Source organism: Protopterus annectens, chromosome 4.part1 (genome assembly GCF_019279795.1).
Source record: "Protopterus annectens isolate FY-2018-M chromosome 4.part1, PAN1.0, whole genome shotgun sequence".
Lineage (NCBI taxonomy): Eukaryota > Metazoa > Chordata > Ceratodontiformes > Protopteridae > Protopterus > Protopterus annectens.
Window position 1 is genome coordinate 131,257,158 of NC_056734.1, and position 25,652 is coordinate 131,282,809.

Sequence of the window (25,652 nt, forward strand, 5' to 3'; positions counted from 1 at the left end):
CAGGGGGATTACAAATTTTCCTAGAACCCAACCTACTCCAGGTATTGGGTCCATTGCCCCTGTGACTCCCTCGTATTCTCCTCCCTTGGACCCTTCAATTTTGAGGCCCATAGCTCCGTCTGCGGGAGGACTCCTTTCCTCGGCGCTAACAGTGGCCTTGTCGAAGGCTCCGAGGCCCCTTTGGGTGTCAGTTCCTTCGGAACCAACCCTTCCTCAATCTCATGTTTGGGGGTGGAACCCTCGGTTCCAGGTATGGCTCCAGTTGTTTCGCCGGCTCCGTCTTTGGATCAGAGGGGGACTCCCGCCCCGGTTTTACTTGAGGCTCCGTCCCCTCCAAGACGGTCTTCCTCTGTTCCGGGCTCCCATTCATCTTTAGGTGGGCCTGCCTTCCAGGTGATGGTGATGGTGCTTGCTTCGGGAAGCAATGCTCCTACGTCTGACCTTCCCCCAGTCCTGAGCTGCAGCTATCACAGGTCACCCCCCCAGGACAACAAGAGCGCAAGCCTTAGGAAACCCCTGTACAGGGTAACCCCTTTTCTGAGTCTTCTTCGGATACTCCCACTGAAGAACCCCCTTGGAAATGGATGTGTAAGAGGAAACACATGGACTCCCCAGAGGAGTCGCTCACTGATGATGGGGAAGGGTCCCCACGGTCACTGCCTGACTATGTCTCCTTTCAAGACATCCTGGAAATTTTGAGGCAGAGGGGTGACTGGAAGCCCTCCAACCCTTCCTCGGAGGAATCCGTATTCCTGCAGGCCTTCCACTCTCAGCTCTGACCCCCCCCCCCCTGCCGATGAGTTAGTCAAGCTTATAGTGCAGCGGGCTTGGAAGAACACTAATACCGTCGAAACCATTCCCCGGAGATCAGACAAAATACTCTCCCCTCCAGAGGATCATCCCCATTGGTCTAGAGGCTTACCAGTAGACGCTATGGTGGTGGCGGCTGACATGAAAAAAGACCTTGCGGAGGAAAGTCCTGCTGTCCACCCACCCAACAGAGGGTCCTGGGTGGTGGACAGATTAGGGAAGCAAATGTTTGCTTCAGCGATCTTTGCTGATAGGTCTCTGAACTTTTTGGCGCATTTTACGAGGCTCCAAAGAGATCTCATCACTAAACTCTCTGGAACCCTCGCGGGTCAAGTTTCGGACAGGGCACGTGATAAAGTTGTTTCCCAATTTGCCACTCTAGAGTCGATTTCCAACTCGTCCATGAGGTTGCTATCCCACACAACCGAAGGGGCAGCTAGAGCGGAGGGTGCAGGCATAGTTATGAGATGCCACGCCTGGATGCGCATTTGTGACCGCGCGGACTCCTTCAAGTCTTCCTTTTTAAATGCCCCCATCGAACCGTAAGCTTTGTTCAGTTCTAACATGAAGGACACATTAGCCAGGTGCGAGCAGGATGGAAAAACCTTGTCTTCCATTAGCCTACTTTTTTTCCAAGCCTCAGCACTTCTCTTCCTGGAACCAGAGGAGTGGAAAGATGTGGCATAAAAAATCTCAAGGCCCTTTCCGTAGTGCACGTGGTGAGGACTCCCCAGAGGTAGAGGGGGTTCCAATAATGGAAGACGCCCCTTTCGGGGCAGAGGAGGTCCCTGAAATCAGGGCTCCAGGGATTCTTTCTCCGGACGACCTTATCAGTGCTCCTGAAGCATTGCCCGATTGCTTTCCTCTGGGAGCAGTCAGGGCTCGTTTCTCTCTGCACCAAGCTGCCTGGCACTCTGTTACAAACGATCGGTAGGTGCAGAGAATAATTTCCAGAGGTTACTACATCCCTCTAATCTCTTATGCGAGACCCCCAAAATCCCTTCCCAATGTTCCACCCAGTCAAAGGGAAGAGGCAGCTTCAGAAATAGCAAAGCTGTCTCTAAAATGAGTCATCCAACAAGTCCCCCCAGACTACTGTGGTTCCGGGTTTTACTCAAGATTCTTTTTGGTGCCAAAATCAACGGGGACTGGAGACCCATTCTGGATCTCAGCCAACTAAACAAGTCAGTAGTTCAGACCAAATTCTGCATGGTCTTGATACAATCCATCCTCCCATTTCTTCGGGAGGGTGTGTGGATGTGTTCGATAGACCTCCGGGATGTGTATTACCACATCAAAATGGACAAGCACTCCAGGAGTCTCCTTCGCTTCCAGCTGGGAGCCAATCATTACCAACTCAGAGCCCTGCCATTCGGTCTCTAGATGGTCCCCAGAGTGTTCACAAATGCCTAGCAGTGGTAACAGCTCATCTGAGACTTCAGGGATTCCAGGTGTTTCTGTATATAGACAATTGGCTCCTCTCCGCCCCCACCAAGCGAATACTGGTCAGGGCCCTCCACTACACTCTAATACTAGCAGAGTTCCTAGGCATCAACATACACTGGGAAAAATCCAACCTTCATCCCACCCAGCAGTTGGAATTTATAGGGGCAGTATTCAACACTCAAACAAACCAAGTCTCTCTTCCCCCTCACAGACTTCAGAGATTAAGGTTACAAGTACAAGTGATACTCTGTCGAAGGAAGGTGTCTGCAAAGGAAGTTCTACAGGCTCTGGGGTCCATGGTGGCAGCCATCCCAATTGTTCCCCTAGCCAGATTGCACATGAGACTACTACAATGGCTCCATTTGTCCAAGTGGGTATCCAGTCTTCATCCCCTGAGCTCACAGATCCTCATCACCAACTCCTGCAAACAAGATCTCCTCTGGTGGATGAGAACAGACAAAAATCTTTGGTGTTGCCCCTTCCAGACTCCCCAACCCAATGCCAAGGTGACCACGGACGCTTCCCTGATAGGGTGGGGGGGACCACTTCCAGGGAAAGACAGTTCAAGGCACATGGTCCAGTCTAGAGGTCAACTTGCATATCAATGTCCTGGAGTTAAGAGTGGTGCTGTTAGCGTCGCAGGCACTTCATCCACTCCTTCCGTTGGGAATGACTGCAATCCAGTCAGACAATATGTCCATAGTCTGGTACATAAACAAACAGGGAGGAACCAAATCCTACCCCCTATGTCACGAGTGAGAATTTGGCATTGGGCGATAGCTTCCAACTGCTTTCTAATCACAATGCATATCCCGGGGAGCTCCAACGTGATTGCGGACAGATTGAGCAGATGCATCCTCCGTCCACACGAGTGGTCTCTCAACCCTAACATGATGGCAGAGATCTTCAGCCGTTGGGGCCAGCCTTGCTGCAATCTTTTCGCTTCCCCATTAAACAAAAAATGCAGCAGCTACTTTGCCCTTTTTCCCCCCAGACGGGGAGTCACTGAGAGAGGCTTTGACTCATGATTGGCCCACAGGTCTCCTCTATGCTTATCCTCTGATACATCTGATACCCCTAATTCTAAGGAAAGCTATTCAGTTGAGATACAAAGTGATCCTTATTGCCCCGTTCTGGCCTCGTCAGGTGTGGTTTCCCTTCTTCCGACCTCACCTGTTACAACCTCCTTGGATCCTGGACAGTTGTCGGGACCTAATATCTCACCTACAAGGGCTGACTCCCCCAAATCTATCCACTCTCAAGCTGACAGCTTGGCTTCTCCACTTCTGTTAGTTGCCAGGCAGAAAACCCTTTCCTCATCTGTCCGTGATATTATTTTGGCCTCCCATAAACCATCCACCAGAAAACTTTACAGAGACAAATGGAAAAGATTCGCTATCTGGTCACATAATCAGATGCTAAATCCTTTTAACCTCTATAGCTGCTATTTTTCACTATCTTTCTGAGTTGTTTGACAATGGGGGATCAGCTCCCACCATTCGAGTCCATTTAGCGGCTATTTCCAATTTCCATAATGGTTCAGATGGAGTCCCTCTTATTTCCACTCGACTTTGCAAGACTTTTCTCAAGGGAATTTTCCATAGCAAACCTCCAATCAGGCAGCCTGTGGAGGCATGGAATCTCTTCCAGGTTCTCCAGTGTCTTTCTCTACCCCCCTTTGACCCAGCTGCGACATGTGCTCTAAAATTCCTGTCATTGAAATCTGTTTTTGGTGGCGGTCACTTCAGCCAGACGGATATCTGAGTTACAAGCCTTATACATCAAGAGCCTGTACCTGATCTGCCATAAGGACAGAGTATCACTTCGTACCAATCCATCTTTTCTCCCCAAGGTGGTTTCCGACTTCTCTATTAACCAGTCCATTGAGCTCCCTGTATTTTTTCCAAATTATTCAAACAAGGGAGAATACTGCCTGCATTCATTGGACATTCATAGACCACTATGTTTCTACCTGGACAGAACTAAGTCCCTGTTGCAATATTCTTTATAAAAGGCATCCCCTGCCAAAGGTCGCCCTAGCGTTCAGCCAGTATACCAAAGCCTCAGACTTTAAATTGTATGTCACATGTATGATCCCCGCTCAAGAAGTAGGACATAAAGGTGACATACGGACAAACATACCTCAGAACTGAAAAAACCCAGAAAGAACAATCATTCCTGGGAACTAGAAGAAACGTATGCATCCAGAAGGAGAAAAAGCAAAGAATTCCAAGCCTTGAAGACAGAAGGAAAAGAGCAGAGCAGAATGGGGAGGAGGGAAGGAGTAAATACTGCAAAAATCTACCATTATGTAAGATTTTACACAACTGTACTATGTCCTTCCATTCAGCTGTTACAGTATTCTTTACCAAAGGGAGTACAAAAGCTCAACAGGAAACTTGGGAGGAGAAAGGCACAGAAGAGCTCTCTATAAACCAGTGCAGGATAGCTCTGGCAAAGACAGCTCTTGCTCTGGAAAAAATCCAATTTGTAATGCTTAGTGAAGGTATGGACAGAAGTCCAGGTAACAGCCTACTGGATGGAATTTGTATCCAAATCTCTGAAAAAAGCACAAGAGAAAGCATCAACTCTAGTAGAATGAGCCTTTACAGAGGTAGAAAGACGTTTTCCATGAAAGAAATAACAAAAGGAAATGGCTTTAGAGGTGCACGAGGATATAGTTTGTTTAGAAATAACCAAACCTGGAGATCTGGGATGAAAAGAAACAAAGTTGCTCAGATTTGCAAATGGCCTTAGTCTTATACAAATATCTGAGCTGTCTATGCATATTCAAAGTGTGAAGAATCTTCTCACTAGCAGACTATGGAGAAGGAAAAAAAGGAGAGCAAATTAATAGACTGATTGACAACTCATTAACCACCTTGGGCATAAAAGAATTAGTATGAAGAAACACCGTCTTTATGAACAACTAGGAAAGGAAGAACAGCCATAAGAGCCTGGAGTTCAGAGACTCTCTTAGCTGAAGTAAGGGCCAAAAGAAGAACAGTCTTCCAAGTATAATGTTGCAAGGAAGCGGAAGCAGCAGGCTCAAAAGCAGTTTGAGTCAATTTTTCAGGAGCAAAACTGAGGTCCCAGGAAGGTGGAACAGGCTTCCTAGGAGGCTTGATATGAAGGATGCCTTCAAGAAATTGATTGACCTCAAACCCAGAGGCAGGAGGAGGAGACAATGGCAGACGAGCAGAAATAGCTGAAAGGTGAGCTTTAACAGAAGAGTATGTTAACCCAGCATGGAATAATTCACACAAATAAGACATAACCAGATGGATCCCCACAGAAAATGGATACTGGTTATGAGAAAGGCCCGAGACAAAAAAATCTCTTCCATTAGGACAAGTATTGATTTCCAGCTAGTGGCCTTCCTGACCTCTTGCAGAACCCCAAGCACATCCTCAGAAAAAAAGTGCCTGAAAGGGATCAAAATCCTATCACCTACAGTGTCAGTTGAAGACTGGACAAGTAGGGATGGATCAGGAACCACTTATCTTGTGTGAGAAGGTCAACCCTATGAGGTAACTTGTGGTGATCACCCCTGGCTAAATGAAGTGGGAACCATACTGTCTGGGCCAAAAGGGTGTCACCAGCAATATTTTGAAGAAATCTTGCTTTATCTTGAGCAAGGCCTTCTGAATCAGAGGAAGGGGAGTGAAGGCACAGAAGAAACATTTCCTTCCAAGGAAAGATAGGACATTCACCTTCCCAGACAGAGCAGATGGGACTCTGGTGCAAAAAAAAGAGAATGCTGTCTATTCAAAGGGGAGGCAAAAAGATCTGTGGAGTAACCCATGGATGAACAATGTCCAGAAACGCACATCTGTGAAGCATCCATTCATGAGCCTGTATACTTGACCTGCTCAAAGACTCTGCCACTATATTTTTCACTGAAGGAATGTATACATCCTGAAAAGTCATTCGAGAGCCAGTCTGCAAAGAAGGTAGGACCATGTCCCCCCTTGCTTGCTGATATCACTGTGGTATTGTCTGTGAAGATTTTGAGAGGCCCTGGAACAGAGAGAGAGAATGGAGTCTAAAGAGCTAAAAAGAGACTCAGCTCCTTTATGTTAATGTGATGTGACCTATGATGAGGAGGCCAAAGACCCTGGACTTTGAGGGAACCAAGGAAAGCTCCCCACCCTCTGCTCTAGGCATCCAAAAAAAGTTCCTGAGAAGGGGTCTGGGGGTTGAAATGACGTCCTAGGTGGACGGAAAGCTGATGAATCCAGCACGGAAGCTCGAGTTTGAGACATGAAAGGAGAGGAACCAACAAATCCAGTGGATGACCGTGTTAAAGCCACACTGACTTTAGGAGCCACAGTAGGTTTCTCATATGGAGTCTAGCCAGAGGCAGCATAGGAATGGTGGAAACCATGAATCCTAGAACTCTCAGAAATTCCCTGGCCGTGAATGAAGCCAGACGAAAAGAGATTGAAAAAAGGTGATTTTAGAGAGAGAGAGAGAGAGAGAGAGAGTATTGGGTGGAGGTAAGGATGACAGTATTGTAATGATTTGGATCCTGCAACCGAGAAACATGATACTGAGAAGGAGCCAGGACTGACTTCTGAAAGTTTATGGTAAACCCCAAGTATTGTAAGTGACAAACCGTAAACTGGAAGTGCTGAAGCAAGACTTTAAGGGATGAAGCCCGAATGAGCAGGTCATTCAGGTAAGGAAAGATATGAACTCCTCTCATCCTGCAAAAGGCAATGCCAAGAGTAAGGCATTTGGTGAACACCTTTGGGGCAGTAGAGGCCAAAGAGCAAAGCAGGGAACTGAAAATGCAAGGAAGAAACAGAAATATAAAAACTTCCTGAAAAGGGGATGAATTGCGGTGTGAAAATATGCATTCTTGAGATCCAGGGATACTAAGAAAGCCAGGGGAATTAGAGGAAATGGGGAGTGAAGGGACAACATCCAAATGGAAGGGACCTTCGGAAAGGTGTTGAGATGAGAAAGATCCAGAATGGGTCTCCAGGTGGCCTCCTTTCTTGGGACCAGAAACATCCTGGAATAAAGCCCCTTCCCTTCCTTGTCAACTGGCACAACCAGAATAGTGTCCTGTCCCAAAAGGCCCTAAAGCAATTCTGGAAAGAAAGGAAGCGGTCCCTGAGGAGGTTGAGGGATGCCCAGAAAAGGAAGAGATTTCTATACCATGAAGTATCCTTGGCAGATGGAGAGAACCCAAGAATCTTGAGTGACCCTTAACCAACTGGGAACAGACAGGGAAAGACAAAGGGATAAGGGAACCTGACCCAAAGAAAGGGGAAGCGAACTCTCAAACAGAATTTGGTTTGTCTTGAAATGGAGGTTTCTGAGATGTAGGAGTCTAAGCAGACTTCGCAGGAGATACACGCCTATTACCCTTCTTACCTTTAGGAGGACGGCGAGGCTGTCGGTGTACAAAAATCATACTTGGACAGATAATCCCCCTGGAACCTAGGAACAGAACACACAAAAATATGTTCCTGATCCTGCAAAGCCTTGCCTTTATCCTGGAGTGACTTGAGCTCAGCAGCTTCAGAACCCAAAAAGTTCTTATTACCAAAAGGAGCTTCCAACAACTTAGCCTTAATATCATCAGGTAAGGGCTGGAGACAAGCCAAGAATAACATATCAAAAGAGAATCAAAGGCAACAGCCCTAGAGGAGGCATCAGCTGCATCAAAACTACATATAAAAGAGTGGCAAGCCACTTGAAAGGTAAAACCCAGTATATAAAGGGCCAAGTACTTCCCTTCTGAATCAAGGAGGTCAAAGAGCCTGTGAAGCTTGACAAAAAAGGGCTAAAACATACCTAGTCATATGGGTCTGGTAATTAATAGCCCAAAAAGCCAGGGTGGCAGCAGTATACACCTTTTTGCCTAAACATTTCATAACTCTATTGTCCTTCTCTGAAGGAAGTAGTTTAGTAGGAGGCAGAAGTTTAAAAGGTAAAGTAGTTTAGAAGGTTTGTCAGATGAGACAGATACTACAGAACGGCATCTGTACAAGAATTTACAATCATCAGGTACCCTGTAAAATCTATCAGGTTTCTTAGGGGATGGGGGGTTGAGAATCAGAGGCCACAGAGGCTGCTGAAAAGATATCTAGAAGGGCAGCCAAGAATGGAGGTACAGCAGACAGCAGAGCAGATTCCATCTGGAGGAGTTCATAATACCCCTTTTGAACATCAGAAACTGGAGAACAGTCCCATTTGAAATATTCCATCATGTAAAAGATGGTGTCCCCAAAGGAGAGTTCTTCCAAGGGAGAGTCTGGACTAACAGAATCTTCCTCCTCAGATCTATAATCCAAAGGAGAAGGAATTTGAGAGGGATATGCCAATGACTCTTCCTCAGAATCCAAATCCTCTTCAAAAGATTCCTGCTCTCTGGGCCCCTTAAGGTGATTAGGTGACCAAGCAGAAGCAGGCACAGAAACTCGTTGAGGAGGCATTAAGGCCATAAAGGCATTAAACAACCCCTGGGTGAAATCCTGCCATTCACACTGGGGTCTTTAGTAGCAGGGAAAACCTGCTTAGATTTCTGTTTTTTTTTTTTGAGGGACGTCTATCCTAAAATCCCTACAAGGTTCGGACACTTGCTTACACTCAAACCAACATAGTAGGAAATTTCCTCCCAAAATAAGATTTGCGGTATCCCCCTTGGTACTTCAGAAATAATCAGCAGGGGTTCCCCCTCAGCATCTGGACCAGACATTTGTACAGCCTCTGTGGACATGCAAGACGTCTGATCCATGCTGGCCACCGACAGGGTCATGGCACAGGAATCCAAAACAACTGGGCATTCCTCTAGGCTTTCACCAGCCTTGTGAGAGACATCCAGGGGATGCAGGTCAGCAGCTGAATCAGATCTGACTTTTTATGGCCTTTTTCTTTGCAGGCAATTGACCTTTAGGACAGGAAGATTCCACCACAGCACCTTGCTCCAACAATTTAACATGCTGGCTTCTCCACGTAAATTGACAAGGAGGAGAGATGACTTCATTGGGTCTTAGAGACAAACTCTGGCAGACAAAACACTCTGTATGGTTGTGAGAAACATCCAACAAAAGAGACATTGCTCATGATGATCTTTATGAGGAGTCTGCCTGCCACACTGACATTTTCCCTTTCTGGATGACATGTAAACTCAAAGATAAAAATGAAAAAAGATAAGGAATTCCAATGGACTACTTATCTGAAACATGGCTTGGTAATCAGCACAGAAGGAGCATTCAAATCAATGATCAATGCTGGCCTTCAGACTAGCAACAAAGAAGTTCTGAGGTATGTACGCCCGTACATCACCTTTATATCCTATGCCTTGAGCAGGGAGCATGTGTGTGATGTACATCTGTAAAATCTATGGTTTTGGCATACTGGATGGATGCTGGCAAGGGATTCCTTTTATAAAGAATACTGCAACAGTGAAATGGAAGGACATCAAAAGACCTATACGAGATAAAGAATTCTCTAGGAAGAGACAAAGATAGTACATCAAAGTAAGTGCACTCTGGACAATTGTAGACAACTGGCAAAAGTGCTGGGACTGCCAAAAGCACTGACTAACTTAAATGACCACCATAAGGCTGGAAAACAATGAAAGAATATGTACTTTCCTGGCAGCCCTCTTTCTGTGGAGAACAGGGCCTGATAATGGAGCATATGCACTGCTGGCTGGGACCACTGAGCAATAATGTGAGACATCAAGAGGTCCTCTGGTTTGATTCTCAGCTGGGGTGCCTTCTGTGCAGAGTCTGCACATCCTCCTTGTGCTTGTGTGCTCCAGTTTCCTCCCACATTCCAAAGACATGCAGTAGATAGGGTGGATTGGACACTCTAAATTGGCCACAGATGTGAGTATGCATACGGGTGTGTGGTATGGAAGAACAACCATGGCAGGGCTAATCACCCTGCAGTTTGAACCTCGGCTCTAGATGGTAGTCAATGTTGAAATGACACCAAAACCCCATGTGTAAAAATGGGAAAAAGGGGCTGCAGACCGATGGATGTGTACATTCACACAAACAGATGGACAATGGCTGTCACTAATCTGCTTGCTATTACTAGAGAGAGGCATTCAACATGTCTGCTATGCAGAAAATGTTACTTGCCTGCACAAGAACTCATCCTGCTTCTTACTACCTCAGCTGTACTGAATGCAACTGTCAGCTGCTAACAGCCTGGCTGGAAACTTAGTGTAATGTTAATCAAGCACCCTTGGCAAGAGTGGGGCATTGTATAGCAAGGTGTGCTTCATCCTTTTATAGCAAAACAGCTGAGGAGGTGCAGCCCAGAATTTAAAAAGAACAAAAAAATGTACATCTGACAAAGCAATAAATGAAACAGATACCAAAATAAAATGTTTAAATCACACCAGTATAAACATTCAGTAATGGACAAGTCCGTTAGCCTGATTAACTAACACAATCAATAAATAAGACAAACTACAGACAATATAACTCTAGTGGGTATGAAAGTTAATAAATGGGAAGACAAGTCGGTACAGGATCATCTGTTCTAAAAAGAAAGTGTGTATATTTTAAAGTTTGGTACTGTGTGTCCTAAAGGCTTAAATAAAACCAACTGGAAGTATTTAACCTATATAAAATAGTAGTGTCGATTAGTTAAGGTTTATTGTTTTTAAGAGTTGTTTTATTGATTGATGGCTTAAATGGATAATTGGGATGGTTATATATCCTCTGTAAATATGATGTTTTAACTGCAAGACGTTTTTGCCTAAGTGCTAGAGACAGATGTGTTCATTTTAAACAAAGGCTCCTTGCCTTTAAGTAATTTTACTTCTAATATTCATCCTATTACTAAATTCTAAAAAAAGGACAAGTATTTCAAAGCAGATTAAGGTATCATGAGAAACAAAACGGTGGCATGAATAAATACCTACTCATGTGCAGGGGTCTATTTTTTCATAGAATTTGTACCATAATAAGGGACATCAGCCATAACCATTACATTAAGTAAACATATTCATAAGTTATACTGATCCCGTAACAGGCAGTTTCAGCACTTAGTTTCAACTCCAGTGTAACAAGCTATTAATATATTCCTATAAATTATGAAAGTATCACTCATCATTCAACCAATGTTGATTATTATTACAACATAATATAATTATTGCTACTGTCCTCTTGTATACTCTTCATGACTGGTCATTTTACCAACTCCTGGCTGAGACTGAAATTGGACAGAATTCATCAGAGCTTTACCTCAGAAAACAAATTCAAAATAAAATTAAATACATACATACATACACATCTACACGTACACAAACATAACTTTAAGGGAGAGCATCACAAGAGTAAGAAAATTAAAATATAGCAGTTTGTTACTTATCTACACCTGAACCCTAAGATGACACTAAAATATTCTTTCAGATAATGGCAAAGATTTATGGCCTCCTTACAAGTGGTATGAACCATTATTCCCATGCACAAAAAAACACCATACAGTTCTGAATGCAGTAGCTTTTGGACCACTGCTACCTCCATATACCTCCACTGCAGCTACTAGTGATGCACAAAACACATTTTTGCATATACTATGGTAGTGGTATGTGATTCTTTGCAACCACTCTAACAACAAAATTGGTAAATAAAGATTCAGAATACTAGGACGCATACCCTGCAGCAAAAGGAGTGGTAACTCCTAGCCTAACACCACTCAAAGCCCACATGAGTCTAGGTATCCACCAACAAGTGATGTCCACCACAACTGCCCTCAATGATCCTGTTAGTGATTAATGTCTGCCAACCTCCTCACTCATCCTTTTACAGACTGGAGTCCTCTGCCTCACCTCTCCCACCTCAGCAGTAACAGCAGCCTTCTCTGACACCTGCAAATATCCCAACAGTAATCAAATTCTCCATCCAACTGATACATCCTGTAAATGAAAAGATTCTACTCTCCAACTTTCATATGGCAATCAGGCCCTACAACTTACCCCCAATGAGAAGATAGTAATCAGCTCCCCAATCCTGTAGGTCAGTTTTCAGTCCATAACTCCCATAGAAGCCTACCTTGCACATTTGCAAAAGATTATTAACCCATAAATTCCTTCCACCAACCTACAAGGTTCAGTGGTTTCACTGAACAATAGGATGTTACTTTGGTCATGAAAATGTCTCTATCACTATACTACTGACATGCATAACAATGCGCTCAATAACTGCACCTAGTTATGTTTATGTTGGGTGATCAGCTGGGCATTTCACACCTAAACATCACTCCTTGCCATATATCTCCTATCCTCTTACGTGCAGCCTGCCCAAACTTCTCCCCCACGGGTTGTCACCACTGTCAAGTCTCATTAATTCCTGTCAGTATAAATGCAAATAAAAGGCTTATAAAAGAGACATTTGTTTAGTATATGAAAACTACTGATGCAACATTCAAAATGTATGCGGAAGTGATCTGTTCATGCACACAATACATACACCAGAGTTTACCAACATAATGACTGCTCTTGTAACCAATCACAATATCAGTGAAGCACATTTTTCATGCTCTCTGAGGAAACATTTCATAAGCATTACAATGATTATAACTTATATTTTAAGCAGGCCTCTGTTGTATTCATTTGTTCATTTATTCACAGCCATGAGGAATTGCATTACCAAAAGATGAATATCAAAGTTACAGACATTATGTCCCTTAGCCCACACTGCCTTCTCCAATTTTAGTGATTTAATTTTTTTTTCATGAAAACGTCTCATTTTAGCTACATTATGCAAAATGCAACATCAGGATAATTACACAGATATTACTAAGCAATCAGTTTAGCAGTGTACTTGATTTAGGCTGTAACTTCTAGCGAGTTTTATCCCGTATACCTTGGCTTGATTTTCTCAGTCACAATTTGCCTAATACAGGACTCTAATCAACTCAGTTAATAATACAAAGCTACAGGGTCACCAGGGAAAAGAAAAATCCATCCAGTGTTGCTGGGTTACCCCTGAAAACAGACACTTGTGTCTAGTTTGTTATTCAATTAGCAAACAAAAAAATGCTTCTGTTTTTGTTCTGAACCACAGCTATGTCTTTCTTACTTGTAACATACCTTATCCGACAGAAGAATGACTTTTCTTGCATGCCATCTTGAAAAAATCTGAGGAGAGAAATAAAATTAAAAATTAAAAGCAATAAAATTAAGGCCAGCACAAAGGTAAAGCAAAACCTCATAAACAGCACAGTCAATAAGGAAATAAAAAGGAGTTCTGCAAACACTGTACAAATCTGTTTAATAACCAAAGTCAAAAACGCAAAGCTTTCGGATAACAAAATCATTCTTCAGTGCTCTGAATGATTTTGTTATACAAAAGCTTTGCGTTTAAAACTTAAAACTGCCAGATTTTTTAATTACTTGTGGAATAATAGTGTTTCTTTAAGAAAAAGAAATGTGGGAGAACAGACATCTGGCAGATGAAGCAAGCATAAATATGAACAGCTAAGAGACTATATTAAATGTAATCTAAATGTCATTTCTCTGGAACAATTGGAAAATCACTCTGCTGAAATTAAAGTTACTGAACTGGCCATGAACTGAGGGACATGCTGGCTCAGAAGTTATCCCATTCATACATTATCTGTCCATCATTATCATTCTGTATTAATGTGTAATGCCGCACAACATACTGATGGCCAACTGCATGGTAATACACATCTGGCTAAATCACATTTATTGGCGGAGGTCACCATGGTTGAAGAAAAGCAACCTGGGGGGGGGGGGGGTTGAATGTGGTTAGTTCAGGAAGTAGAGCCTGAAACACTGAAATCTTTACTTTGACTGACGTGGCTTTTTAATCACAAGGATTTCAGCTATGACTTCAGAGGCCTATCAAAACAGCCAATGATAGCAGTATCAATGCATCTGATGACCCAACTACCCAGCAACTAAGTGTAATAAACCTAGGCAGACAACTGTTGAAGACCAATTTTGGTCTTTACCTTCAAGTTTGCACAAATCTAAAAGTCAAGACACAGAGACAAGTTCATGTACTTAATCATACTGCACATCAAAGTAGCCTCCATTTTCTTGTTTGTAGTACTCTTGCTTTATATTATGTAAGTAAACTTACCATAACAGTAAATGCTCGCATGATCACTGCTGTAGTAGCCCTAGCTACAGTGGATATAAAAAGTGTACACACCCCTGTTAAAAATGCCAGGTTTCTGTGATACAAAAAAAATGAGACCACAATAAATCATTCCAAAACTTTTCCCACCTTTAATGTGACCTATAACCTGTACAATTCAATTGAAAAACAAACAAATCTGTTAGGGGAAAAAAATAAAAAATGTACAATACGCTGGTTGCATAAGTATGCACACCCTTAAACTAATATTTTGTTGAAGCACCTTTTGATTTAATTACAGCATTCAGTCTTCTTGGGTACACATCTGCCATCAATTAAAGAGACACTGATTAACCTCAAATAAAGTTCAGCTGTCCTAGTAGGATATTCCTGACATTTACTCACCTGCCTGCTACTACTGTTCGCAGAGAGCTTGCAAAGCATCAAAGGGATCTCATTGTTGAACGGTATCAGTCAGGAGAAGGGTACAAAAAAATTTCCACAGCATATGAGCATATGATATACCATGGAACACAGTGAAGACAGTCATCAAAAAGTGGACAAAATATGAGACAACAATGACATTGCAAAGAACTGGACGTCCCTCCAAAATTGATGAAAAGACAAGACGAAAACTGGTCAGGGAGGCTGCCAAGAGACCTATAGCAACACTGAAGGAGCTGCAAGAATTTCTGGCAAGTACTGGTTGTATACTACATGTGACAACAATCTCCCATATTCTCCATATATCTGGACTATGGGGTAGGGTTGCATGACAGAAGCCTTTTCATACACAGAAAAACATCCAGGCCTGGCTACAATTTGCAAAACAATACATCAAGTCTCCCAAAAGCATGTGGGAAAATGTGTTATGCTCTAATGAGACCAAGGTTGAACTTTTTGGTTACAATTCCAAAAGGTACAATTGACGCAAAAACACTTCGCATCTCCAAAAGAACACCGCCCATGGTGAAGCATGGTGGTGGCAGTATCATGCTTTGAGGCTGCTTTTCTTCAGCTGGAACTGGGGCTTTAGTCAAGGTGGAGAGAATTATGAACAGTTCCAAATACCAGTCACTTTTGGCCCAAAACCTTCAGGCATCTGCTAGAAAGCTGAAGAGGAAGAGGAATGTCACCTTTCAACACAACAATGACCCCGAGCATACATCCAAAACAACAAAAGAATGGCTTCACCAGAAGAAAATTAAAGTTATGGAATGGCCCAGCTAGAGCCCAGACCTAAATCCAATAGAAAATCTGTGGGGTGACCTGAAGAGGGCTGTGCACAAGAGATGCCCTTGCAATCTGACAGATTTGGAGTGATTTTACAAGGAAGAGTGGGAAAATATTGCCAAGTCAAGATTTGCCATGCTGACAGACTCCTACCCAAGAAGACTTGCTGTAATTAAATCAAAAGGTGCTTCAACAAAGTATTAGTTTAAGGGTGTGCACACACTTATGCAACCAGCTTACTGTATTTTTTTTTTATTTTTTTTATATTTTTCCCATAACAGATTTGTGTTTTTCAATTGAATTGTATAGGTTATAGGTTACATTAAAGGTGGGAAAAGTTTTGAAAGGATTTATTGTGGTCTCATTTTTTTTATATCACAAAAAAAAAGAAGTTATGTACTTACCATACCGTTTCATGGTTGTTACCCTCTCTTGCCCTTCTTTCTTACTAGATGGTTTCGGAGCCGATACTTGGCTCTGACTCGGTTTGAACCAATAAGAGGCATAGAAAGGATCTATGTCTCTTGCACAGTAGGAGAATCTCTTCCATTTGCTGGAATACAATTTCGTGGTGGAAGCCTTATGAGAAGAGACCAAAATGTGTTTGACTGTTGGAGTAAAATTTTGAAGTCTGACTATGTTTGGAAGCGGAGCAGCCAAGCTGTCAAATTGAGGGTCTGAAGAAGGAGGAAGCACACCTGACATACGAGTCAGAAGGTCTGGGACTAGGTCCAGAGCCCACGGCTTCTCCTGAAGATGAGGCCAGAGGAAGAGGAACCAAATTTGATGAGGCAAATATGTAGCAATGAGAATTAGCCTGCTTCCTAAGACCTTGGCTTTCTGAATGACTTTGGGAATTAGCAGAAAGGGAGGGAAGGCATATAGTAGTCCCTAGGGCCAATCATGAACGAGTGCGTCTCTCGGTGTCTCCCCCACTGGGGGGATTATGGCAAAGTAGCTGCTGCACTTGGTATTCAGGGGGGGTGCAAATAGGTCACAGCAAGGCTGGCCCAAAGTTCGGAAAATCTTGTTCGCTATGTTCCGTTTCAGAGACTACTCGTGAGGCATTAAAATCGCCCTGCTGAGCTTGTCTGCTATCACTTTGGATTTCCCCGGGATATGTGTTGCTACCAGAAAACGTTGGGAAGAGATTGCCCATTGCCATGCTCTTAGTGCCTCTCGACAAAGGGTGTATGATTTGGTTCCTCCTTGCTTGTTTTCATACCAGACTACGGACATGCTGTCTGACTGGATTGCAATCGTTCCTAGTGGGAGAGAGTCCTGAAGAGCTTACAACGCCAAGCACTGCTCTCCTCTCTAGAATATTGATGTGCAACTGAGCCTCATGTTCTTGCCATGTGCCTTGGACTGTTCTTCCCAGATAATGCCCCCTCCCCATCTGGGAAGAGTCAGTGGTCACCGTAGCAACATGTTGTGGAACAAAGGATCTTCCGATGGTCACATGATTGGACTGAAGCCACCATCGGAGATCCCTCTTGCATGAATCCGTTATCGTTATCTGATGGGACATAAGAAGCTCCTGAAGAGACCATTGAGCAAACAGAAGCTACTGAAGGATTCTCATGTGCATCCTGGCTAGAGGGACAAAAGTTATGGTTCACGCCATGGTTCCAAGAAGTGCTAGGACCACTTTTGCTTTTACTTTGTTCCTGGGAAGAATGTCGACTATTTGCTGTCTGATGTCAAGTGGAAGGCGAGCCAGAGATAGTGTCTAGCTCTGCGCCGATAAATATAATACGTTGACAAGGCAGATTTTTGAAAATTCACTGTTATGCCCAACTGACCACAAAGATCCAGTGTAGTGTCTCTGGCCTGTAGAAGTAGATGCTTGTCAGTTACGAGCCAGTCGTCCAGGTATGGAAACACTTGGAATCCCAGGCGTCTCAGGTGAGCCGTTACTACTGCCATGCATTTGGTCACTCTGGGGGCTGTAGGGAGAACAAAGGGCAGAGCTCGAAACTGATAATGACTGGCTCCCAGCAGGAAGCATAGATGACTCCTTGATGCTCTGTCCATTTTTATGTGGCAGTACGCATCTTGGAGGTCTACTGAGCATATCCAATCGTCTTTCCCTAAAAAGGGAAGAATAGACTGCAGTGTCACCATTCAGAACTTGGACTTCTTTACAGAGTCATTCAACTTGGTGAGATCCAAAATGGGTCTCCAGTCCCCTGTCCTTTTTGGTACTAAAAAGAATCTTGAGAAAGTTCCGAATCCTGTTTGGTCTTCGGGGACTTCTGGGATGACTGTTTTGTTTAGCAACTCTTGGATTGCTATGGTTGTTTGTTCCCTCTGACTGGGTGGAACATCCAGGACTTTTTTAATCTGTGGAATGGGCTGGCAAAATGGAATGGAATATCCTCTGGACATTATACTTTGTACCCACTTGTCTCTTGTGATATTTCGCCAGGCTTCTGAGTACAAAGTTAATCATCCCCGACTACCTCCAGAGAAGAGCAGGCAGGCTTCCTTTCAGGAGCCCTGATGGGGTCGGCCATGAGTCACCCTGGTTTTGTGGGCCCCCCTAGCCATGTCGGTGACATCTACCATTATTGCCTCCCCCTCTGCCCCTGGGGAAGGGTTCACCTCGTGCATCTTGAAAAACTCCCTAGGATCTTTTGAACCACATATTTCCACTCTTCTGGCCTTTAGGATAACGTCTTGAAAGTACGGAAAAACATACTCCCAATGGCAGAGAGAATTTTCCCTTCCAGCTCACATCTGGTGAGTGTGTCCTTGACTTTTGGTCCAAAAAAGAGAGGAACCATCCAAAGGGGCCTTAGTAAAGGTAGACTTGAAGGGCGCCGCAAAGTTGCAAAAGCGCATCTAGGAGTGCCTCCTCAGGGAAACTCCAGAACCCACTGCCCTACTTGCTCCATCTGCAGCACAGGATATCAGTCTCATGGAGGAGTTGACTATGGAGTTTAAGCTGGATAGCTGGGCGGTCACTTTTTCTGAGCCCCCCGCAGCTAACGAACCTTGTAGAGCATCTCCTAACTCCTTCAGGAGATCTCTTGAAATCTTGTAAAGCATGTGAGGTAGTTCAGCGATCTGAGGGTGAAAGTCACTGAAGAGAAAACAGGCTTCCTGTATCTGTCCATCATTCGAGAATCCTTTTTCGGTGGATGGACAGATGAGGATGTCTCAGAGTTGCTTTTTAGTAGCTGCTGCCACCACCACAGCATCTACGGGTACACCTTTTGAAATTCCTTATCCAAAGGAGCTGGCAGGAACTTATTTGGTCTCCTAGGGACTGGCTCCATAGTGCCTGGTGACTCCCACACCTTTTGACTAACAAAATCCATAAGCTCGTCGAAAGAAGGAGAAACCCAGGAGGCTGACGGTCAAGATCCAAAGGCTTTCAGGTACACTGACTCCTCATCAGAAGGGTTGATGGGCTTCCAGCCGTCTCTCTGTTTTAGGATATCTGAGAAAGCGATATCTTCAGAGGATGACAGTGGGACCCTTCTGCTTCCTCGAGGTCAGTGTCATAAGTGATGGACGCATCAGGGGAGTCTACATATGCTTCCTCTTGCATGTTCTCTTCTGAGGTGGCTCCTCAGACGGGTAGTCTGGGGAGGTCTCCTAAGACTGGGGCTCACCCGATGGGGCTTCCTGAGGCCAGAATCTCTGCTGTCCTGTGGCTAGGATAGTACCGAAGCAGATGCCAGTGCCTAAGGGGGAGGAATGCCAGTATCCCTGAGTAGAGCTGCAAGACGGGACAGCACACTCCATCACCTCGAAGGCCAATCCCCCTGGCTCTGAGTACACCCCCAGTTCTGAGGAAGTGGAGGAAATCCCCGGCACCAAGGAGATCGGTTCTGAGGCAGATGTAGGAGTCAAGCTCACCTGCATCAACGTACCAAGGGGCAGACTAGGAACCGAAGAGACTTGGGACAGAGACTCCCCTGGAGCCCACCAGAGAACTACGGCCCATAGACACTCCAGATGGCACCAAAAGTGTCGAAGCAGGCAACTGTTCCGAAGAATCGCGAAGGGGTCTCGGAACTGAATGGTCTACTTACTACAAGAGGTATCTGGGATTCAGGCTCTGAAGATCCAGCTTGGCTCACAGGAGGAATAGTGGATGTAGTCATCTTGGGTGGTTCAGAGACCAGTGGAGTCGGAGCTGGGAACAATTTTGCCGGCGACTTCAAAAGCCTGTGCACCACCCTGTCCACATCGCCAGCTGATAAGCTCCTAGAGGACCTGGATGAAAGAGTGGGGAATCAAGACCTTTGAATAATAGGGGATCTCAAAGTCGGAGAAACCAGTTCTAATTCCGTGGGCCAGCTCACCAGCTTCGGAACCAAAGAGCTAGATTTGTCTGCACTGATGGTCTCCCTCAGTTCCGAAGGCAGTGGAGCCGAGGAGATAAATTTCTCAGTCAATTTAGGCAATTTCTTTGGAGGGTCTGAATGAGCCGAGGAAGAGGATGAAGAGGAAGGTCTCTTGGACTTGCCACTAGTTGTTGAAGACTGTAAAGCTTCATCAAAAGAAGGCTTTATTAAACCAAAAGTGCAGTGTCATCCCCTTTGGTAAAAAGCTGTACCCATGAACTACCACATAGGCAGTAATATACTTAACACCGAATGCGTGATAAGAGACCTTGGGACCCAGGTGGACAGTAGTCTCTCCTTTGATAGTCACATCGCCATAGTAGTCATGAAGTCCTTCTATGTGGCACACCTCATCATAAAAGAGTCCTCAACCAGGAATAAAGAGGTCATTGTTCCCCTCTACTTGTCACTCATTAGACCCATTATAGAGTACAACGCCCCTTTTGGAATGTACCTCACAAGACATCTGCAGCAGCTGGAAAGGCCACAGAAGTACCTCACAAAGAGGATTACTGGCCTCAAACAAATGCCCTACACTGACCACCTCAAAAAACTCCAGATTTACTCCGTAGCATATCGCCTACTTCGAGGTGATCTCTGCCTAACATATAAAGCTATGTCAAACCCAGAGCTGTTGGACATGCTACACCTAAAGAAATCCCAATCCCTCAGAGCTACACGCTCTAGGGACATAAACCTTGTCACCACAATAAACAGGACACGCTGGAGGGATAGATTCCTGTCCCAGAGACTTCCTATACTCTGGAACAAGCTACCCATCTATGTCAAGCAAAGTTCTTCATTAGCACTCAAGAAAAATCTTGATGAGCGGATGGGAAATAGGAAATACACCCCGGGGATCACTTCTGTGTCTCTGCTGGACAGTGGCACAGGAAAATAACTTTCTTGGGTGGTGTAAGCTATGGAACCTTGCTGGCTAGGCTTACATAGGCCCTTGGGCCGATAGCCTAGTACCTACCTATGAACCTATGTAAAATCAGTCTGTTTTTCCTCTCATGTAACACTCGAGAGCTGAAGGAGTGACAAAAACTGCAGGATTCCTGCAAGAGAATAGCACCCAAGCAGTACACACACACACACACACACACACACATACACACACAAAACACAGTGCCCATCCATTATAGACATTTTTGGGGAGCATTGTTGGCATTTCTTAAACCCAGAGACTTTGGGTTCTTTATCTCTAGATTCTTTGGACATGCTGAAACTGCAATAAACTTATACCAAAAATAAGCTAAGCTAAACACACAGCAAAAACCAGTACAGGGAAGTAAAGCTCTACCCTCTAAGTTAAATGGGCGCTAGGCTCTCTAACTTAAACGGACCTAGCCGAGCTGACGGGGAAGAGACAACACAAACCCTCAAATAAAAAACGGGTTACCTTTAACTCTCTAACTTAAACAAGCTAAAGGGAAATACACAATTACCACAAGACTGACAGGGATAGGATAAACCTAGTGAAAAAAACGATGGCCAATAAGCAACAACACAACAGATGACAAACGAATTATGCCAAAAACCTATAGAAAGGAAAAACAGCCTAGAAGAACTGCAATAACTCTAATAACAAGAAATTTGCCAAAAAAACAGCTATTAGTAATGTAGTCAAAAAACATTTGGCCACGGCCAAGAAGAGAGCATCCAAACTCGTCAAGCGGCAAACGAGATTTGGGGGTTACTCCAATGCATTGTAGGATATGTATTCAGCCACGAGCCAAGTCAGGGACTTCGAGCTAGTGTATTGGCAGGGTTGGAGCAGAGTATCAGCTCCAAACCCATCCAGTAAGAAAGAAGGCGAGAGACAACATAACATCCTGGCATTTTAACAGGGGTGTGTACACTTTTTATATCTACTGTATATGGGTTATACCCTGCATAGGATATAACAGCCAGCCAGCATAAAAAGCGTAAGGGTACTTTTCACACACCAAAACAGTTATCAGCTTGAGCACTGCTGAAGAAAATAAACAGTTTGGGCACCAAACCCTTCAGAGTTTCATGCCAAATAAGAAAGCAAAGCTAAAGCCCTGAAAGAGGTCAATATGCTCACCTTGGCAACAGACACATACAAAAATAAGGGAGATGGAAGTAGGGAGCAGCTACTGCATCAGTGATTATTCGGACACCTACTGTTATGGTAGGTTTACTTAAACTGTATTACATTCATCAAGTGATCACTGCTACAGTAGCCTTAGCTATATGGGTAGACTACCATAACTTACACTGACTTGAAGGAGGAAGGTGAAGGGCCAGGAGCCCACGGAGAATGGTTCCAGCAAATCCTGCTCTAGACCTGGAGAAGTAATCTAGTTTGCAGTGCTTTGTAAAGTTATGTACAGAAGACAAAGCTGCTGCTTCTAGAATACTTCTCGAATCTACCCCTTTTGAAAGAGACACAAATAAAGCCAAGATCCTGGTACGGTGAGCCTTGACCCTGCCCAGAACTACCTTATTGCGGTGAGTATAACAAAGGGCAATAACATGTGACAAGCACTTGGAGATGGCCTTTTCTGCAAGATAGGAGTTGTCTGTGGACATCCAGAAAACAAAAAATCATTTCTCCCGCATTTTTAGGTTCTGAAAAGAAGGTAGGGAGATGGATAGCTTGACTCAAAGTAAACTTGGATACCACCTCAGGCATAAAAGGATTAGTTCTCAAAGAAACCCCCAAGGTTTGTGAAACATGAGATAAGGTTAACCCACCTTAAGAGCCTGCAACTCACTCTTTTTGCAGAAGTCAGAGCAAGCAGCCAAACTATTTTCCATGTTAAGAGCCTCAAATCAGCCTGATGAGCTGGTTCAAATGGAGAAAATGGTAACTCAATTTCCATTTGTGAGGCTTAACTTGCCTGTCACAAAATTTTATACTGATAAGATGTACGATGACAGTCTAGTGACACTGATAAACTATAGCTCAGGCTACCATGGTTAGCCTGCAGAGTGTTGGATCTGTTTATCCCCACTTGTTTATGCATCATGCTACTTCATTGTTTGTCTGTAAGCACTTGTAATGGTCCTGAGAACCACAGATGATGCTGCCAACATGTCTTTTATGGTATTGTGTTTTGGTATGTCCTTTTGGCTCCACATACCCTGCTCTTTTACTCACATATGTACTGCTCCTCAAAAGTTTGACGTGTCTGTAATTACAAACTATGCTGGAGGTGGAAGAGAGAATGGTAGACGAGTTCCGTTTTAACAAATCCCAATACGGACAGCTGGAATGTCAGGGGATGATGACGTTGAGGCCATACTGATTTTAAATACTACTGAACTTCTCATGTGATGCCTGGCTTGAGAAATCATGGATGCCATGAATCCTAGTGTTTGAGAAATTCCCTTGCTGAGGCTTTGGACTGAGTGGAAACACTCAGGAATACATCTAGATTCAGAACCACTTTTTCCCATGGAAGAAAAGCTCTTTGAACTGATCTATGGTTCATAGGTTCATAGATTAGTACTAGGCTAACTACCTTTGAGGGCCATTTTAAGCCTAGCCAATTAACCCCTGTGAGAATTAAACTGTGCACCTTGCGTCAGTAAGGTAAACACCTTAACCATTATGCCAAACACCCACCCTCCTCTAAGGAGGCACTCCAAGAAAACAATCCCATGATAAGGAGTTAAGCATATCTTTTTAATGTTCTCCTGAAATCCCCTGTCTGAGAGATCACTCACCCAAGTGAAAGTTGCCTGACACTTTGAACAAGACTCTGTAAAGATAAGAACGTTATCTAAATAAGGAAACATGTGAATACCTTACAATCTGCAGTAGGCTATCACTGGAGCTAGATACTTTGAATACCCTTGAAGCAGTGCATAACACAAAGGGCAGTGCAGAGAACTCCAAGTGTGATCCATGCAGAAAAACTTACGAAATGGCTGAAATCTGGTGCTATAGGAATGTGATAAGCATCCTTTAAAACTATGGTCAATAAAACCTTAAAGGGGGGGGGTGAGAGGTAACAGGTCATGAAGGGATAGCATTTCGAACTTTGGAACTTTCACAAACTGGCTTAGAAAGGAAAAGAAACATCTAAGACTGGTCTCCATGAAGCTTTTCTTTCTCTGGTACCAAAAACATACTGAATAAAAACCTTTCCCATGTAGATAATAGGGGACAGCTTCTATCACTCCCCTGAGTCAGCAGATGCGGAATGACAGGAGAGAAAAATTAAGTTTGATCTTGTGGATTAGAAACCCCTTGAAAGAGGAGAGATTCCCACTGCCATCTGTATCGCGGATGAATATTTGTCGGAGACTGTTGCCAAAGAGAGGAATGGAGAACCACATTTTGGGGAAGATTTCAAGGACTGCAGGGGGAAGGGGACTGTGTTTCTGGAGATCCTCCATTCTTTTTTGAACCCCCTTGTCATTGTGTGTGTGTGTGTGTGTGTGTGTGTGTATGTGTGTGTGTGTGTGTGTGTGTGTGTGTGTGTGTGTGTGTGTGTGTGTGTGTGTGTGTGTGAGTGTTTAAGGCTGCTTACCAGCAGTGTGCTGCATTTTCTTATTCTCCTTTTGGTAAAATGATGCAGAGGTAGCTTTAAACCACATGACAAATTGAAATAGGAAGGCTGCGAATCTGAGAAACTCCACGAATCAGCTTCCCTCTCCAAGTTCTTCAGGTCCTCAGCAGCAGATGGTCCAAAAAAGAAGTTATGTACTCACCGTAGCATTCAGTCTTTTCCATTTTCATTCTTCCTCAACCATTGGTTCGGGTCTGATCCTCAGATCCGACTTGGCTGTTATTTTCAGCTAGTGGCCACAAACTCTTGAGCTCCTCCCTTACCCATACTGCTCTGAGCTCCTCCCTTACCCATACTGCTCTATCCCCTAAAATACCTCAGAATTTGTTTACTGGCTTATAGTTTAAAGGGAAAAATTTGCAACATAACAGAAATCCACATCTGGAGCTCAGCATAAGGAACAGTGGCTCCTTTACAAGGTCTTGTTCTTCCAGAAGTCATTAGTTCAAAGGTAGGGGGTTGGTGGGAAGGAAACTGAGAAGAATGAAAATGGACACAGATGGAACACTATGGTGAGTACATAACTTCTTTATCTGATATCAATTTTCATTCATTCCTGAACCACTGGGACAGTCCCCAGCTACATGAAATCCAGGGAGGACTCTAAGGAAGGATATTCCTGAGCATAGTTGAGGTTGCTCTTCCTCTCGAGACCAGATCCAATTTGTACAGCAGCCACACATATATTGTCCATGGAAGCTCTGGATAAAAATACTGAAGATGTTGCCATGGACCTGGTTGAATGGGATTCTCAATGGTTTTGGTAAAGAAAGGCCTAATTTGTTATGAACAAAACATATACAATTGGTAAGCCATCTGGCTAAGGCTACCTTTGTGACCAGCTTGCCCAATTTGGTATCCACAAAGAAGATAAACTTGATCTGTTTTTCTCAAAATGTTTGTTCTATGCAAGTAAAACGCAATTGTCTGAGAATGTCCAGTAAGTGTAACATATAATCACCCTTGTTTGCAAAATGTGGAAAGAAAACTGGCACATTAATAGATGGGTTGATGTCTGATTCTGACACACCTTAGGAAGGAAGGTAGGACTGGCTCATAAAGCCACCCCATCCTTATGAAATATTAAGTAAGGAGATGTAAAAGATGGTGCTTGAAGTTCTGACAGTCTTCTAGCGGAAGTGATGGCTACCAAAAAATATAGTTTT

At 43.9% G+C, this 25,652-nt stretch overlaps 1 protein-coding gene across 1 annotated transcript in view; it reads right to left on the bottom strand.

The window, feature by feature from the left end:
• The window catches only part of PER2 (period circadian regulator 2), a 1,339,110-nt gene that overhangs the window by 993,519 nt on the left and 319,939 nt on the right, over window positions 1-25,652 (bottom strand). The window contains exon 9 of the mRNA XM_044070032.1: window positions 13,328-13,364. Coding sequence (XP_043925967.1) covers window positions 13,328-13,364 — 37 coding nt within the window. The remainder of the gene's footprint in view (window positions 1-13,327; window positions 13,365-25,652) is intronic.